The sequence below is a fragment of the Vulpes vulpes genome, chromosome 9 (assembly GCF_048418805.1).
Source record: "Vulpes vulpes isolate BD-2025 chromosome 9, VulVul3, whole genome shotgun sequence".
Lineage (NCBI taxonomy): Eukaryota > Metazoa > Chordata > Mammalia > Carnivora > Canidae > Vulpes > Vulpes vulpes.
Genome location: NC_132788.1, coordinates 16,347,043 through 16,361,015, shown reverse-complemented (window position 1 = coordinate 16,361,015; position 13,973 = coordinate 16,347,043). Strand labels below are relative to the sequence as shown.

The window sequence follows — 13,973 nt, the reverse complement described above, 5'->3', positions numbered from 1 at the left end:
TGCTTACAGTCACTCTTCTAAAGAGGCTTGACTATGACAACAATAGAGCTGAAAGACAGATCAATTATAATTTTCCCATTACTAATGTTTCGTAACACTTAAGTCATCCATAAAACACGTTATCAGAAAAGATGCTCAGGACTTCAGCCTGAGAATCATATGACACTCGCTTAGTGTCAGTTAAAAAAAAAAAAAACAACAACAACAAAAATCAATAACAAAACTGCTCACCCTGGTGGTTCAGAAAAGTACTAGACACAAAATGACTCAACTATTTAGTAGTACATATGAAACTTTCAAATAATCACTGTTTTGAATCTGTAACAGACTCCTTTTTAAACTTCATGTTCCAGTAATGTTATGAGAAAAGTACCACCCCTCAAAGTACTTCAGATGGGTCTTTTGTCCTTTTATTTACTCATCCCATACTGGGGAGAGAGCATCATCTTGGGAAGGTTTTTCTGCTACAATGAAATACCAGGGTAAAATCTGTGAGTTTCCAATACTAACCACTAATTTACTGACCTAACAAAGAAAAGCAACATGCCCCATTCTAGCTAAAGAGAAAAAAATTCCCTCACAAGCTAATTCTCTTGCAATAAAGACCAATTCAAACAACACACTACACAGTTCTTAAAAGTGAAATAAAACACTGGCTGGCATATTCCTTTGTCTTAAAAAGTTAATAAATTTTTAACTTTGGTAGATTTTTATTCTTGGGTAGGTGGGAGGAAAATATCACCTTATTAAACATACAGTAGACCATGCTTTGAGCAAAAAATGCTATGAAGATTGCTTTGATGCAGCTTCACTTTCCTCTTGTGAGAGTTCCTTTTGGGTTCAAGATGTGAAGAGAAAGCATTTAGAGTTACTCCTTACAGGAGACACAACAGGTTTTTATACATAAAAGTAAACTGACTTTCTTTGCTTTCCAAAGCATCATTCGGGAAGGCTAACCATTCAAATCACATTTCAGAATGCTCATGGACACTATGTTTTTTCCCCCAACAGATAACACCAGATCCAGAGTCAAAATGCCTTTGGTCCACTCAGCTTTATCTCACATAAATCATTTTGTGCTTTGGTTTGCCTCTAAAAAGAGAAACAGGTCTTACCTACCTACTCTTCTAGGATGGGAGAATTTTTTTCTTTTTTTTTTTTAATCACATAAGATCCTTCGTGTTTCTTAGAAATGGCTGGTATAAAACTCAAGGTGCTACACTATACTATTATCACCTTGTATCGTTTTACTGCTATTTCTGAATCAGGTCATGTTATTGGCTTTAAAACACAAATCTCGGGGCACTTGGGTGGCTCAGTCGGTTGAGCATCTGTCTGCCTTTGGCTCCAGTGGTGTTCCTGGGGGTCCTGCTTCTCCCTCTGCCTATGTCTCTGCATGTCTCATGAATAAATAAACGAAATCTTAAAGAAAAACAAAAACTTAAAACACAAATTTTGTGGTCTTCCATCTTCGGTTACATTTTTTTTTTTTTTTTTTAAATAATTCTGTCCTGATAACTTACCCCTCATACTCCAAAGATCTACTCCACTGATCCCTGGGCCTGAAAACTAGTGCCTCCTCTCCCAATTAAACAACTGACAGAAGCCACACCACTCTAGCTTCTTGTTCTTGAGAGAAATGGTACTGTACAGCGTGCAAAATAAGGTGACGCTCCTCATCCTCTCTGCGCTTCCCACAACACAAAATCTGTGCAGTTACCTAGAAAAAAAATCTGAAGAATTCTGACAACGTTTGTATCAATAACTGTCATTAAAAAAAAACAAACATATATATATATATATATATCTCAATCACGTCTAGAGCACAGAGAAGAAAACAACTTGACGGAGTTTGCAAGAAATAACCTGGCAGTCCTTGAGCTACGACCAGGTTTGGTGCGGGCTGTCCCCTCCTAGGGCCTGTGCCATGTCTTTGAAGAAAAGTGGCTTGGGCCCAAGGCACGGCTAGGGCAGGTCCTGCGCCCCGTGGAGACCCTCGTGGAGACCCTCCACCGCAACGTGTGCACCCAACACCGAATCGCTCATTCCAGACACACCCCCCTCCACCCCGCGTTTCAGAGGAGGTGTGGGCACTCAACTCCCTCACTGTGGATAGGGGGACAGGAGGGAGGGCGGGCCCAGGCCCGAGCACCCATTTTGGAGGACTGGGGAGCTCGGCCCCAGGGCCGTGCGATCGGGAGTGTGGGAGTGAAGGGCGCATCCGCGGAGGGGGGTGGGGGGAGGAGGCCAGGTGGGGGCGGGGGTCGTCTCTTGTATTCGGGGCCGTGAAGAGGCAGGCGGCGGGAACTACTCGGGAGAGCGAGGTTCCCCAGTGTGAGCTTTCCCTCCTGGTGCTCGCCGGAGCTGGCGAGGGTAACGGGGCAGACCCCTCGGGGCAGAGCCGGCGAGGGGGCCCCCTCCCTCCCCCGTCTCGGGGGCAGGAGGACTCGCGGAAGGCCTCCTTCCAGCGGGCGGACAGTGACCGATAAGCCGTGTAAGCAGTGCGCGCCGGGGCACGGATTCCCGCAGCTCCGGCCCCGCGCGAGAGGCGTGGGACCCGGTGGGAGGGGATGGAGGAGGCCCCCGGCCCGGGAGGCGGGAAAGGCCCCGGGGCTCCGGGACGGGCGGCGGCTCCGGAGCCCCGAGTGGTGGCGGCGCGGGCCTGGCGAGCCCCGAGCCGGCTCGAGCCCTCTGGGCCGCGGGCGCCCCCCACTCCCCCACTCTCCGCGGCCGCCGCCTCCCCCCCGCGGCTCCTCTCACCTGCACATGATCCGCCATTTTGCTCCATTCATGCTCCTCTCCGGCCCCCCCTCCCCCCCAGCGCGCACCTCGGCCGGGGCCGCTGCCGCCGCCGCCGCCGTCGCCGCTGCGCCTGCGCGCTGGGGGCTCGTCGCGCTACGCTCGCGGCGTAGCGCTGCTCGGCTGCGCAGGCCCCGGCGGCCGCGGCCGCGGTTGGAGAATGCGCAGCGCCGCTGGGACGGCGTAAAGGCGCGGGCAACGTCAGCGGCCCGGAGACGCGGGGGGTGGGAAGAGGGAGCGGGCCGGGGGAGCGCGAGGGAGGGGCGCCGGGGGAACAAAGCTTTGTTTACATGGTTTTTAAAGGGGCCGCGCCGGCTGCGGCGGGCGGGCGCGCGGGCGGGCGCTGGAGCGGGACTTGGGGCTGCCTGCGGCCGGCCGGCTTGGCGGCGGCTCCGGGAGAGGGGCCGGGACCTGTCCCCGCCCGGATCCCAGCACCTGGTGGACGCCTGTCTCCCCGAGTGTCCTTTCGACCTGCCCCTGGATGCCCGCCTCCGCACCCCGACCGTGCAAATGCTGTCCCATCCCACCCCGACGGGTCTTCGCTGCGCCCTCCGCCCGTGTGCCCCCCCACCCCCACCCCACACTTAGGATGTCTGCATTATTATTTACTTTCCAATGAATTTCCAATTCGACGTCGACCGAATTTATGTTTGTCTTTCTAGTTTTCTGCTGCAGGGGATCAGGGCCGTTGCCCTCGGACCCGGATAGTGATCTCCCCTCTTTTCACCTCTGTCCTTTTGCTCCTCCAGAAACGTTCATGCTAATTGCCGCCAAATAGTGGTGACAATGGAAACACGCAGAAGGCACAGTTGCAATGTTCGCAAGTAGATCATTATCTTAAGCAGTTCTCTAGGCTGCCTCCTGAGAGGGGTCAGATGCTGGGAAGAGGTGGTGGCGGTGGCCGTAGGGTGAGATAAAGGGTGTTTAGGACCCCTGGGCTCAGTCTGACTGGGAGGGCCAACCTTCTGGGTCAGATCAGGTCAGTCTCTTTCCCGCTGAGGCCGATTCCAATCTTTGCCACTGGGAATTATCAGTGTTAGATAATGCTGGTTTCTGTGTTCCACTGGATCTCACTCTCGCTTCCAGTCAAGGCCCCCAGATTAAATCTTCTCTGGATCCTGAGACTATTGGTCGTTTGAAGTTTACACCGACTGTGGGCTACCACCTGCAATGGAAATGAAGGTGGTAGTGAATCACTTCCTGTTGTGGACAGAGAGGCCTGGTGCTCAGCATTCATTTCAACCTGGGTCCTCCTAGTGCAATCGTTCTGATTTGCAGAGGTAGGACGCCTAAAAACTACATTACCCAGACTTCCTTGCAGCTAGGGTTCCCTATGCAAGATCGCCTCTGCCAATTAGATTCACTGAGGGAAGATTTTTGGAGGCAGAAGTGAGGCAGAAGCTTTTGACTGTTGCTTCTGGCAAGCCTAACCCCTGGGATGTCGTGTTGTGTTGTGCTGTGCTGTGTTTTGTTTTCCTAGTGTCCAATCATAAGCTCCCTAATTGTATTGAGTGGGGATGGTGAGTCAGGGGCTTCCCGACCTTGGCATTGCAGCTGCAGTGGTATATTCTTGGAGTCACAATTGCAGTGGCAATCTTCCAATTCCTTACTTGCCTGATTGGGTGGGAGTGACAGCTGTCTGTGGTCTAGGCCCCCATTTACTCCCCAACCAATCCAGCTCCCCACGCTTGGTACTCTATCCTCTTTTCATCAGTAAATGGTACCACTCTTTACCCAGTTGCTCAGCTAAAAACCCAGGCATTACCTTGATTCCTAGCATCTCAACAGTCCTTCACATCCAATCCACTTGCAAGTCCCATTTAATTTATATTTAATACGTTCCCAAATCTGGCCGCTTCTCTTCATTTCTACTGCTAACACCCTGGTCCAAGCTACATCACATTTTTCTTGAGGTCTGGTAATAGATTCCTAAGTAGTTTCCCTGCTTCCTGCCTTGCCCTGTGATAATCTGTTTTCCATACAGCTGCAGAACATTATTTTAAAATCATAAATTAGATCATTACACCCTTGCATAAAAATCCTTAAGTGGCCTTCTGTTGCATTTAAAATACATTCCCAATCTTTGGTGTGGCCCGAGAAGCCATGTAATCTTACCTTATCTCTTGCTAACAATGTTCTGTTCGTTCTGGCTTTCTTGCAGCTCCTCACATTTACGGTGATTCTTTCTCAGGGTCTTTGCATTTGGTGTCGCTTCTGCCCGGTATGGTTTTCCAGATCGTTAAGTAGCTAGTTCCCTGCTGTCATTGACTTCTTAGTGCTGTTGTTATCTCCTCAGTGGCTTTTCTCACCATTCTATGAGAGTTGTCCTCTGACCCCATCCCTGTCATACTTATAGCATTGTTCACTGTCCAGAGCTATTTACTTGCATACTCGTTTCATTGTCAGGGTCTCCAATTAGAAAGGAACCACCTTCTGTCTTGTTTATGCCTTGTACCTCGTACGCCTGTACAGAGTAGGTGCTCAATAAATATTTTTTAAAAAAGATTTTACTTATTTGTTCATGAGAGACAGAGAGAGAGGCAGAGTGAGAAGCCGGCTCCTCGAAGGGAGCCGATGTGGGACTCGATCCCGGGCTCAACTGCTGAGCCACCCAGGCATCCCTCGATAAATAATTTCTGAGTTAATTAACTTATTTATGTCTCTGTCTCATTCTATGGTGTGTGTGGGTTTATATGAGAACATAAAACATTTGAAGTGTTGTGTCAACGTGAAGTAACATAATTATTATATTCTATTATAGGCCCTTCTTTTCAGAGAGTTTCCAGCATGGGGTCTCCCCTTCCTAGTACTGGGAGAAGTGAAAATACTTATTGGAGAAAGGGTGAGATTAAGAAGAAAACTTGGGAGACTGGTGTTGTGCTCCCTCCTCCACAGTCAGGAACCACTGGGTTGAGGGGAAGCAGAGGAGGATCTTTTATGACCCCAGGTCATGTATCTCTTTCCTCAGTTCTCCATCCTCCCCAGGCCCACGCAAGCTCCATGCCCATTGAATATCTTCTTTCCTGTTGTGTGCCCAGCCCTAGCACTGGGGTAACTGTCCCACCTGTCTGTCACTTAGGGCAGTCACCTAATCTCTAAGCCTGCCCAAGGAATCAGACACAGTCTCTGCTCCGTTCTTTTTTATCCCCAAAGACAAGCTCATAAATCCTTTTGTGTTAAGGATTTAGTTGCTAATCAGTGGTGAGAATAATAACAAAAAGTTGCAGAGCTCTTGGAGCTGTGTTCTCTGACCTGCATGGTTCCTAACTCCTGTTGAGAGAAACCAGTGTAAATGAAAGGATCCCCTGGCTTATATTGAAGCACAGATGGGGTGTGGTGTGTCCTTTCCTTTCCAATAAAAGCAAAGAGAAACCAAAGAGCACTCCAGAACCCACTTGTGCCTTGGTATAAATCACTGGGACTCTTTCCTTTAGAATGCTTTCTCTTCCCATCATTGGTGCCTGGGTAACCTAAAGCGCCTCTAATTTTCTGCCCTTCTACTCTGTCTTGGAGCTATGTCTCCTGGGTCTCTCTACTCACAGGGTTTGCTTGTGGCCAGACAGAAGGTACTGGAGTTAGAACTTCCACTGCAGGGATCCCACAAGTCCTGCCAAGGAAAGTGGGAGGCTTTTAATGTGTGTCACTTATAATACATTCCTGCTGTTCCATCTGCAGACAACAGCCAAAGAGTTTTTCTAGCTACCAGAGGCAAGGGGTGGCTTGTGGTTGGTTGTGGGGCCCAGGCATTCAGGTGTAAATAGCTATCAAGTAATCTAGTAAGCTTGGGTGCCCCCCTGTGGTTCTGAGTGGAATGTGTCCGATTTGCCTTAGGGAAAGGCGATCAGAGTCGTAGGGGGACCGGTGGCTTCTGTTTTCCTCCTTTCAGCATCTCTGGTCTCACTCCAGATCTGCCGTAACAGAATCTGCACTTTTTTACAGGATCTACACATTAGTGTTGGAAAGACACCACTCTGGCAGCCTTCAGGATGACTCTAAAAGCTCTCTTCTTCTCACTCCATAAGAAGATGCTGATGGCTAAAAGACCAAATGGCTCCCAGGTAACATTGCCTCTCCTTAGGGACTAGAGAGACAGAGTAGACCTTGCCCCATGTCCGTACTCCTGACCACTTCCTAAAGAGCTTTTCTCACACCAGCATCCTTGATCTCTGGATCAACCTGTTCAAATGCAGGCAGCAGGGCTGAGTGCTGTGAGCTCTACATGACTCAGCCCTCTCCTCCCAGAGCTCATAACATTCATCTTTTAAAGCTGTTTTGGTAAAGCACACGGCATATACAGCAGATGGCCTGAACAGTGCACTGCTCTGCTCTCCTTCCCAAGGCAAACAAAACCCCGTGGTAGAGGAAATGGCCCGATTATATAAGCACCCATTATGGGGTTACCCCAAGAGTGCTTGTCTAATTCTCTGGTTCCCCAACATTTCTACACCATGCCTCCATCAGATTGTTCTCTAAACCATCTGTCTCTAAGTTAACTATTCTCTGGGGACCTTCATTTTTCCCCAAAGCAATGTATCTTCTTGCATCTAGGAGTCTGGATTGCATTTAGGGGCCAGCATTAAAAAGACCACTGGATTAAAAATCAGGAACCCTGGTTCTTCCTCCTGTCCCTACCAGCCCTGTGACCTCAGAACAGTCACAAATAGGTGGGTTCATACTTGCATTCCCTTCTTCCAGGGATAGATAGTATGGCTGGTAAGGTTGTGTGCCTGGAAGCTCTGGTAACTTTTGTTACTAGAATACTTTTGGCAACTATGAAGGAATACTTTTGTTTTGGCAACTATGAAGTCTTTAAATTTTTTTTTTTTAGTATAAAAGATTGCTATTGCAACTTAAAAAGATAATGTCCAGGTGAAACTCTAGTGCCTTTACAATGCTCACAAAGACTGGAAGAACCTTCCAGTTCACCTTCTGGTGAACTTCAACTCTCTGGATGTGCTCCAAGAAATAGCATGTTTCAGTGTGGGGATGTTTCTAGAATCCCAAAGAATTGATTGTTGTGTGTGTGTGCAGTTGTCTGGAGCAGGGAGTGCTCCCTTCAGAGTGAAACATAGTTGCAGCTGTGTGTGAAAGTGATGAGCTTCTGTCTGATGTGTCATTTATGCTGTGTGTGTGTGTGTGTGTGTGTGTGTGTGTGTGTGTGTGTGTGTGGCTTAGCTCTTACTGAGCTGAGAGACCTAGGTTCTGGTTTGAGTGGCCTTCAACATGTCCCTCTGGTCTTCTGGAGCCTCACTCTACCATTTTTATTTATTTATTTATTTATTTTTAAAGATTTGTTTATTTATTTTAGAGAGAGAGGATGCCAGCAGGAAGACAGGCAATGGAAGAGGGAGAGAGTCCCAAGCAGGCTCCCGCTGAGTGTGTGGCCAGATGACTGTGATCACAGGGCTCCATCTCAAGACCTTGAGATCATGACTTGAGCTGAAATCAAGAGTGGGACCCTTCACTGATGGAGCCACCCAGGTGCCCCCAGTCCGTTCATTTCTACATTTGGGACTTAGGCCGGTTGATTTTTAAGTTCCCTTCCAGCTGTGTCATGCTGAGCATGCAGCTGGAGTGTGAGGGTATTTTGCTATTGGTTTTACTGTTAAATTTCGTCCTGGGTCTCCTTGTTGCTATAGGTCAGCCCTTCCTCGTTCGTTCCTCGGTCAGCCCTTCCTTGGCCAGCTTCTGCACCTGTGCTGTTGTTAGGTGAAAAACTGAAAATTGGCTTTTCGGAAATTATCTTACTCAATGAAAATGCAGGAAGCTTGTGCATGAAATTCATTCGTCAAACACACACACACACACACACACACACACAAACCACACAGAGCAAGAAACCACAGGGCCTATCGGTTTGTCGTCATCGAGCAGACGAGCAGACGAGAACAGAACAGTGCGAAAAGTCTAGGCTGAGAGGAAATGCACTTGAGAGAAGGGGGAACACGGCAGGGAGGAGAGAAAGAGGGCGGGAGTAGGAGAGAGCTGTAGGGCTGGGGTGCCGGCATGGTGGGAGGATGGAAGAAGTGGCAGTGAAACAGGGCTTCCTGTACCTTCTACAGCAGCAGACTTTTGGAAAGGTAAGGGTGAGACTGTGCTGGAACTGGGCGGAGGGCCTGGGGGGCTGCTAAAAATTCCTGGGGAGGAGAAGGAGCCCCTGAATGTTTCAAAACCCTCATGGGAAGGTGAGCACTGTGCCACCCACCACGTTCCACCCAGGGCCCAATCTTCGGAGGGGTCTTTCCTTAGCAGCCGCTCGCTTCCCCAACCAGGCCCCAAAGTGTGTGCTTTGCAGACGGCTGTTGGGCCAGTGGGGAGGGTGTAAAGGAGGTTCTGTGACTCCATTTCTTGCCTCTTTGGCTCTCCAGTAACTTCTCAAGGGGGTGCTTGGGAAGGGAAGGGGAGGAGCAGCGGGGGAGATAATTTGGGATTGCAGTAGAGGTTCCCGTGTCCCTTTCTTGCTCCAGTGGGGTGAGTTTGGCCGGTGGTAAGCTGGAGCGAGGGTCTCTGTGGCCAGCTTCCTTTTCCTTCCTTGGTTGAGGAAGTCCTCTTTCCCTCAGCTGAGCCACGCCAGGGCTTCTCTGTCTCTCTCATGACCCAACCTGCCAAGGGATGAAGTAGGAAGGCTCAAGAGGGTGGGCTGAAGTTCCTGGCCTGGGGCTTCCTGTAGGACCTCGCGCAGAGTGAGGGTGGCCCTGGTGCCACCCTCTCAATCCTCCTCTGGGTTTCAGGGACCTGGGCTGGGCCTGCCTTGCATTCTGCCTTTGGGGGGCTCACTATTGTGCCCTCCTGCCTTCTGCACTCTACCTGCTGTCACTGCCTCTTCCTTGGTTGTGGGTGGCAGACCTGCAATGCTTTCTAGTCGCTAAGGTCCCTGTTATTCTCTCTGATTCCCTTGGCTCTCCTGTGATCTTTGCCACTCTCCTCGTCTGAGTGCCACCCCACGGCCTCCCCCGTGGTTCCTCCTCTTCCCCCTTTGGTCACCGTCTGTCCCTTTCCGGGTGGCTCCCTCTGGGCACCCCACCTGCCACGCATCTGGATTCAGAAATGGCGCCGTTTCGGGGCTATGCTGTATGGAGAGTCAGACTGCGCCTTGGCCCGGCTGGAGCTCCAGGAGGCCTCGGAGAAGCCGCGACGGGGAGAGGCCGCCAGGAAGGTGATCCGCCTCAGTGACTGCCTACGCGTGACCGAGGCCGGCGGGGAGGCCAGCAGCCCCCGGGACACCAGCGCCTTCCTCCTGGAGACCAAGGAGCGTCCGTACCTGCTGGCGGCCCCGGCTGCGGAGCGCAGCGACTGGATCCAGGCCATCTGCCTCTTGGCCTTCTCTGTGAGCGCCCCCCGGGGGGGGCGGAGAGGAGGGGGCATGGCATGGGGGGGCAGTCTGTACTTGCAGACAGGTGTGATAAGAGCCAAGGTCAGGATGCTGGGGGCAGTTGCTTGGGGGGGGCAGGCGGGGGAGCCCCAGTCCAGAATGCAGGGACAGCAGGCTGAGCGTGCTCGGGAGGGAGGCCTGGGCTGGCCGTGGGCTGGGCATTGGTGGCGGTCTTGAGACCCTGGCCTCTTCCTCAGGGCCAGAGGAAGGAGCTGCCGGGGCCAGCGGGGAAGGGCAGCCGGCCCCACATGGAGGAAAATGAACTGTACAGCAGCACGACCGCAGGTGAGGGGCTGCCTCTTCTCGGGAGGCTGTGCCGGGAGGGGCTGGGGCCTCAGCCGCGGCTGACTCTTCCTGCCCTGTGGTTGCCCCCAGCCCTGGCCAGCCCCCTTATCAGCCTCTCTGCATCGCTTCCGGGAGGCCGAGCTGGGGGAGCCTGGCCTGCCCCGAGTGTCAGGCCTTCAGCCGTGGTTCAGGCCCTGTCCCCTGGGCCCCGCTGCGGGGAGAGGGCGAGGCTGGGGGTGGGGGGGTCGGGGTCAGCAGAGGAGCGCCCAGTGAACCCTCTGGCCTTCTCTGTCTGAGAATGGTTTTATTTCTGGGGGTTTAAGGTGTCCTGTGGCAAGGGAGCTTTCTGCTGATGAGACAGTCCCGGTTTGTGATGTCTCGCCCACCCGGCTGGGTGTGTGTGGGGGAGCAGGTGGACAGGGGTGACATTCCAGCTCCGCCTCACAGAGGGCACTGGGGGGCATCAGGGGCGGGTGGGTAGGCTGAGAGCAGGGAGGGCTGGGATGGCCACACCTGCAGCTGTGACAGGACTTGGGAGGTGGCTGGGTGGGGACAGGAGATTAGATGGAGGGGACGAAGCTGTGGCTCTGGCAAGGGGCAGGAAGGATGTGGGCATGATGTCGGGGTGCATGTGGCTAGGGCATGATGCCGCTAGGGTAAGGGGTGGAGGGATCTGGCTTTTGGGGAGTGTGACCTGTCCTAGGGCAGCTCAGCCCAGGCTGTGGGGTCACGGGCACATGGCTAATGCTTTTCCTGGAGGCCTCTGGCACCTTCATCTAGAACAGGGCAGAATCGAGGCAGGTCAGCTGTTTCCCATTTACCACCTTCTCCCCCTCCCCACCCTTAACAGTAGCCCCCCGCAAGGAGTTTGCCGTGACCATGAGACCCACAGAAGCCAGCGAGAGGTGCCGGCTCCGGGGATCCTATATCCTCCGGGCTGGAGAGAGTGCCCTGGAGCTGTGGAGTGGCCCTGAGCGGGGCACCCAGCTCTACGAGTGGCCCTACAGGTTCCTGAGGCGCTTTGGGCGGGACAAGGTGAGCAAGGGCCGCCGCAGGGCAGGCTGAAGGAGAGAAGAGCTGTGAGGAAGAGCTGGTCAGGGAGAGGGCGAAGGGGCCCTCAAAAGAGGAGAGAATGGGATGAGGAAGGAAAGACAGGGATAAAAGCCAGCAGAAGGCTAAGAGCCAGGGGAAGGAGAGAGAAGGTGTGGGGTGGAGGTGTGTGGGGGAGGGGTCAGGAATAGGGGGGGCATCAGGGATACTGAGGGGGTGGGAGGGGGTAGAGGGACAGGAGAACAGCAAGAGGTGGACAGGTCAGAGGCATAAATGGTGGCTGGTATTACTGAGGTTGACTAGGTACCAAGCTCTGTGCTTGGATGGAGGGAGGGAGAAGGAAGGGTGAGGGCTTTGCTTGTTGAGGAAAGAGCCCAGAAGGAGGAGAAGCAGTTCCTGTGGAGGGAAGTCGGAAGTGACAGGTTTGCGGTTGGGGTCTGGGTCCAGCAGAAGCGACCCCACCCTGCGGCCTGGCTAATCATCTCCCTCTCCCAACCACCCAGGTAACCTTTTCCTTCGAGGCGGGCCGGCGCTGCGTCTCTGGAGAGGGCAACTTTGAGTTTGAAACCCGGCAAGGCAACGAGATCTTCTTGGCCCTGGAAGAAGCCATTTCTGCCCAGAAGAACAGTGCCCCTCCCGGGCCCCAAAGCCAGCCGGCCACAGCCCCTCTGGTGCTGCCCCGGCCAGAAAGCCCCTACTCCCGGCCCCACGACTCACTGCCACCTCTGTCACCCTCCACTCCAGTGTCCACCGCCCAGCCACGGGGCCCAGAGGGGGAATATGCAGTGCCCTTTGATGCCGTGGCCCGCAACCTGGGGAAGAGCTTGCGGGGCATCCTGGCGGTCCCTCCCCAGCCCCCGGCGGACCCTCTGTATGACAGCATCGAGGAGCACCCACCCCCACGACCTGACCACATATACGATGAGCCTGAGGGATTGGCTGCCCTGTCCCTGTATGACTGCCCACAGGAGCCCCAGGGTGAGGCCTGGAGGAGGCAGGCCGCAGCTGACAGGGACCCCAGCGGCAGCCAGCACGTCTACTCAGCGGGGCAGGACTTCTCTGCCTCTGGCTGGCCGCAGGGAACTGAATATGACAATGTCATACTTAAGAAAGGCCCAAAGTGATGCCTAAAGTGGAGGAGGTATGGATCTTATCAGATGTGGGTGCTGAAGCCTGTGGGGGCTGAAGCCTGCCTGTCCCCACTGGGGTGGGGTCAGAGGCCTATGAGAAGGAGCAAGGAGTGTGATGGAGGCACCAGGCCTCCCTTCTAGTTTCTGCTGGTTACTCCTTCTGGCTGCTGCATTCCAGGAACTTCCCTCTGTTCCTTCCGGAACCCTGGACTTGGTCTGCCTTTGTCTGGTCTGAGGACTTGTCCCTCCCAGGGCCTGCCATATGAGTCATCATCCTAACACAGGAAGAGTGCCTAAAAGAGACACACCCTCCTCCTACCCCTTTTCTACTTCCTCTTCTTTCCCCAGCCTAAAGGAACCTTGGCATTTAGGGCAGAGGACAGAAGGATGTCAGCAGATTGCTGGTTCCTTGGCTTATGCACGCCTCCTGCCTCCTGGGGACAGCCCTGGCTCCAGGCACCCAGGAGGATGACTGTAACTTTCTGGAGGTTTTGGATTTCTCTGTGGCATTAAACATTTCCGGAATATTTATGTGTGGCATCAGTGCTGTGGGGTGGGGATGGGGATGAAAGCTTCAATTGGCCACCATGGATACCTCCTGTCCCAGCAGCAAGATCCTCTCTGGGCCTAGGCTGGGTCCCAAGCATTTGTCCACAGAGTGGGAGGTCTCTGAAAGTCAGGGCACCTTGGGAAAGACATTTAAGCTTCTCTAACCTTTTTCCAGCTTGGGGTCAATCCTAGGAAAATAGCGGGGAAGCAGGGTATGTGTGTGAAGAACTGTCCTGGAGGACGGGAAAGAGTTGGCACTTCCTGAGCCTCTTATGGACTAGAAGTGGGTCTAGACCTGTGTGGCCTTGGATCGATCCATTGCCTTCCTAAGACTTGCCTCCTTTGTCCACTGTGTAGGCTCTAAGATCCCTTCCTGCTTTGTAATTCCCCATCTGTCCTCAATACCCCATGTCCCTCTGCCCTGTACCCTCCCCTCTCATTAAAACCTGCGTTCAGTTGGTGTCAATATCATGCCACGTGATGTCTATGCACTTCTGCTATCAGCCGATTCAGCCGGTGTCATGGAGCACTGTCAGGCTCTTGACTACCCTGGCTTCAAGATGCTGACAGCTCAGAGGGCGCTGAGACAAGGGCATAGGTGCCTGTTCCACGAGGTGGGTGCAGGTGCCACAAGAGGTAAATCAGAGTCTTGGGGGTCAGAGGAGACAACTGCTAACCGGGGGACATATGAAGAAAGACCTTCATCTGGAAGGTGGATCTCTAAGGGTGGGAAGGAATTTGATGAAGATTGAAGGAATATGTGAAGAGAGCATCGTGGGCAGAAAAAT

The 13,973-nt window shown here is 52.9% G+C and overlaps 2 protein-coding genes across 4 annotated transcripts in view; one reads left to right on the top strand and one right to left on the bottom strand.

Annotated features, from left to right (window-relative positions):
• The window catches only part of XPO7 (exportin 7), a 91,172-nt gene extending 88,285 nt beyond the window's left edge, over positions 1 to 2,887 (bottom strand). For both annotated transcript variants that reach the window (XM_072719425.1, XM_072719426.1), the window contains exon 1: positions 2,761 to 2,887. In XM_072719425.1, the coding sequence (XP_072575526.1) occupies positions 2,761 to 2,778 (18 nt within the window). In that variant the 5' untranslated portion in view covers positions 2,779 to 2,887. The remainder of the gene's footprint in view (positions 1 to 2,760) is intronic.
• Positions 2,888 to 6,603: 3,716 nt separating this feature from the next.
• On the top strand, positions 6,604 to 13,163 carry DOK2 (docking protein 2). Of its 2 annotated transcripts, XM_026007974.2 has the most exons (7): positions 6,604 to 6,857; positions 7,348 to 7,463; positions 8,108 to 8,879; positions 9,845 to 10,126; positions 10,369 to 10,456; positions 11,307 to 11,491; positions 12,010 to 13,163. In XM_026007974.2, exons 3-7 carry the CDS (start codon positions 8,817 to 8,819, stop codon positions 12,628 to 12,630), a joined length of 1,239 nt encoding a protein of 412 aa, XP_025863759.1. In that variant the 5' UTR covers positions 6,604 to 6,857; positions 7,348 to 7,463; positions 8,108 to 8,816; the 3' UTR covers positions 12,631 to 13,163. The 2 variants fall into 2 exon arrangements, with proteins under 2 accessions (XP_025863759.1, XP_072575528.1); XM_072719427.1 differs by lacking the exons at positions 6,604 to 6,857; positions 7,348 to 7,463 and having other exon boundaries at positions 8,651 to 8,879; positions 11,310 to 11,491.
• The last annotated feature ends 810 nt before the right edge of the window (positions 13,164 to 13,973 follow it).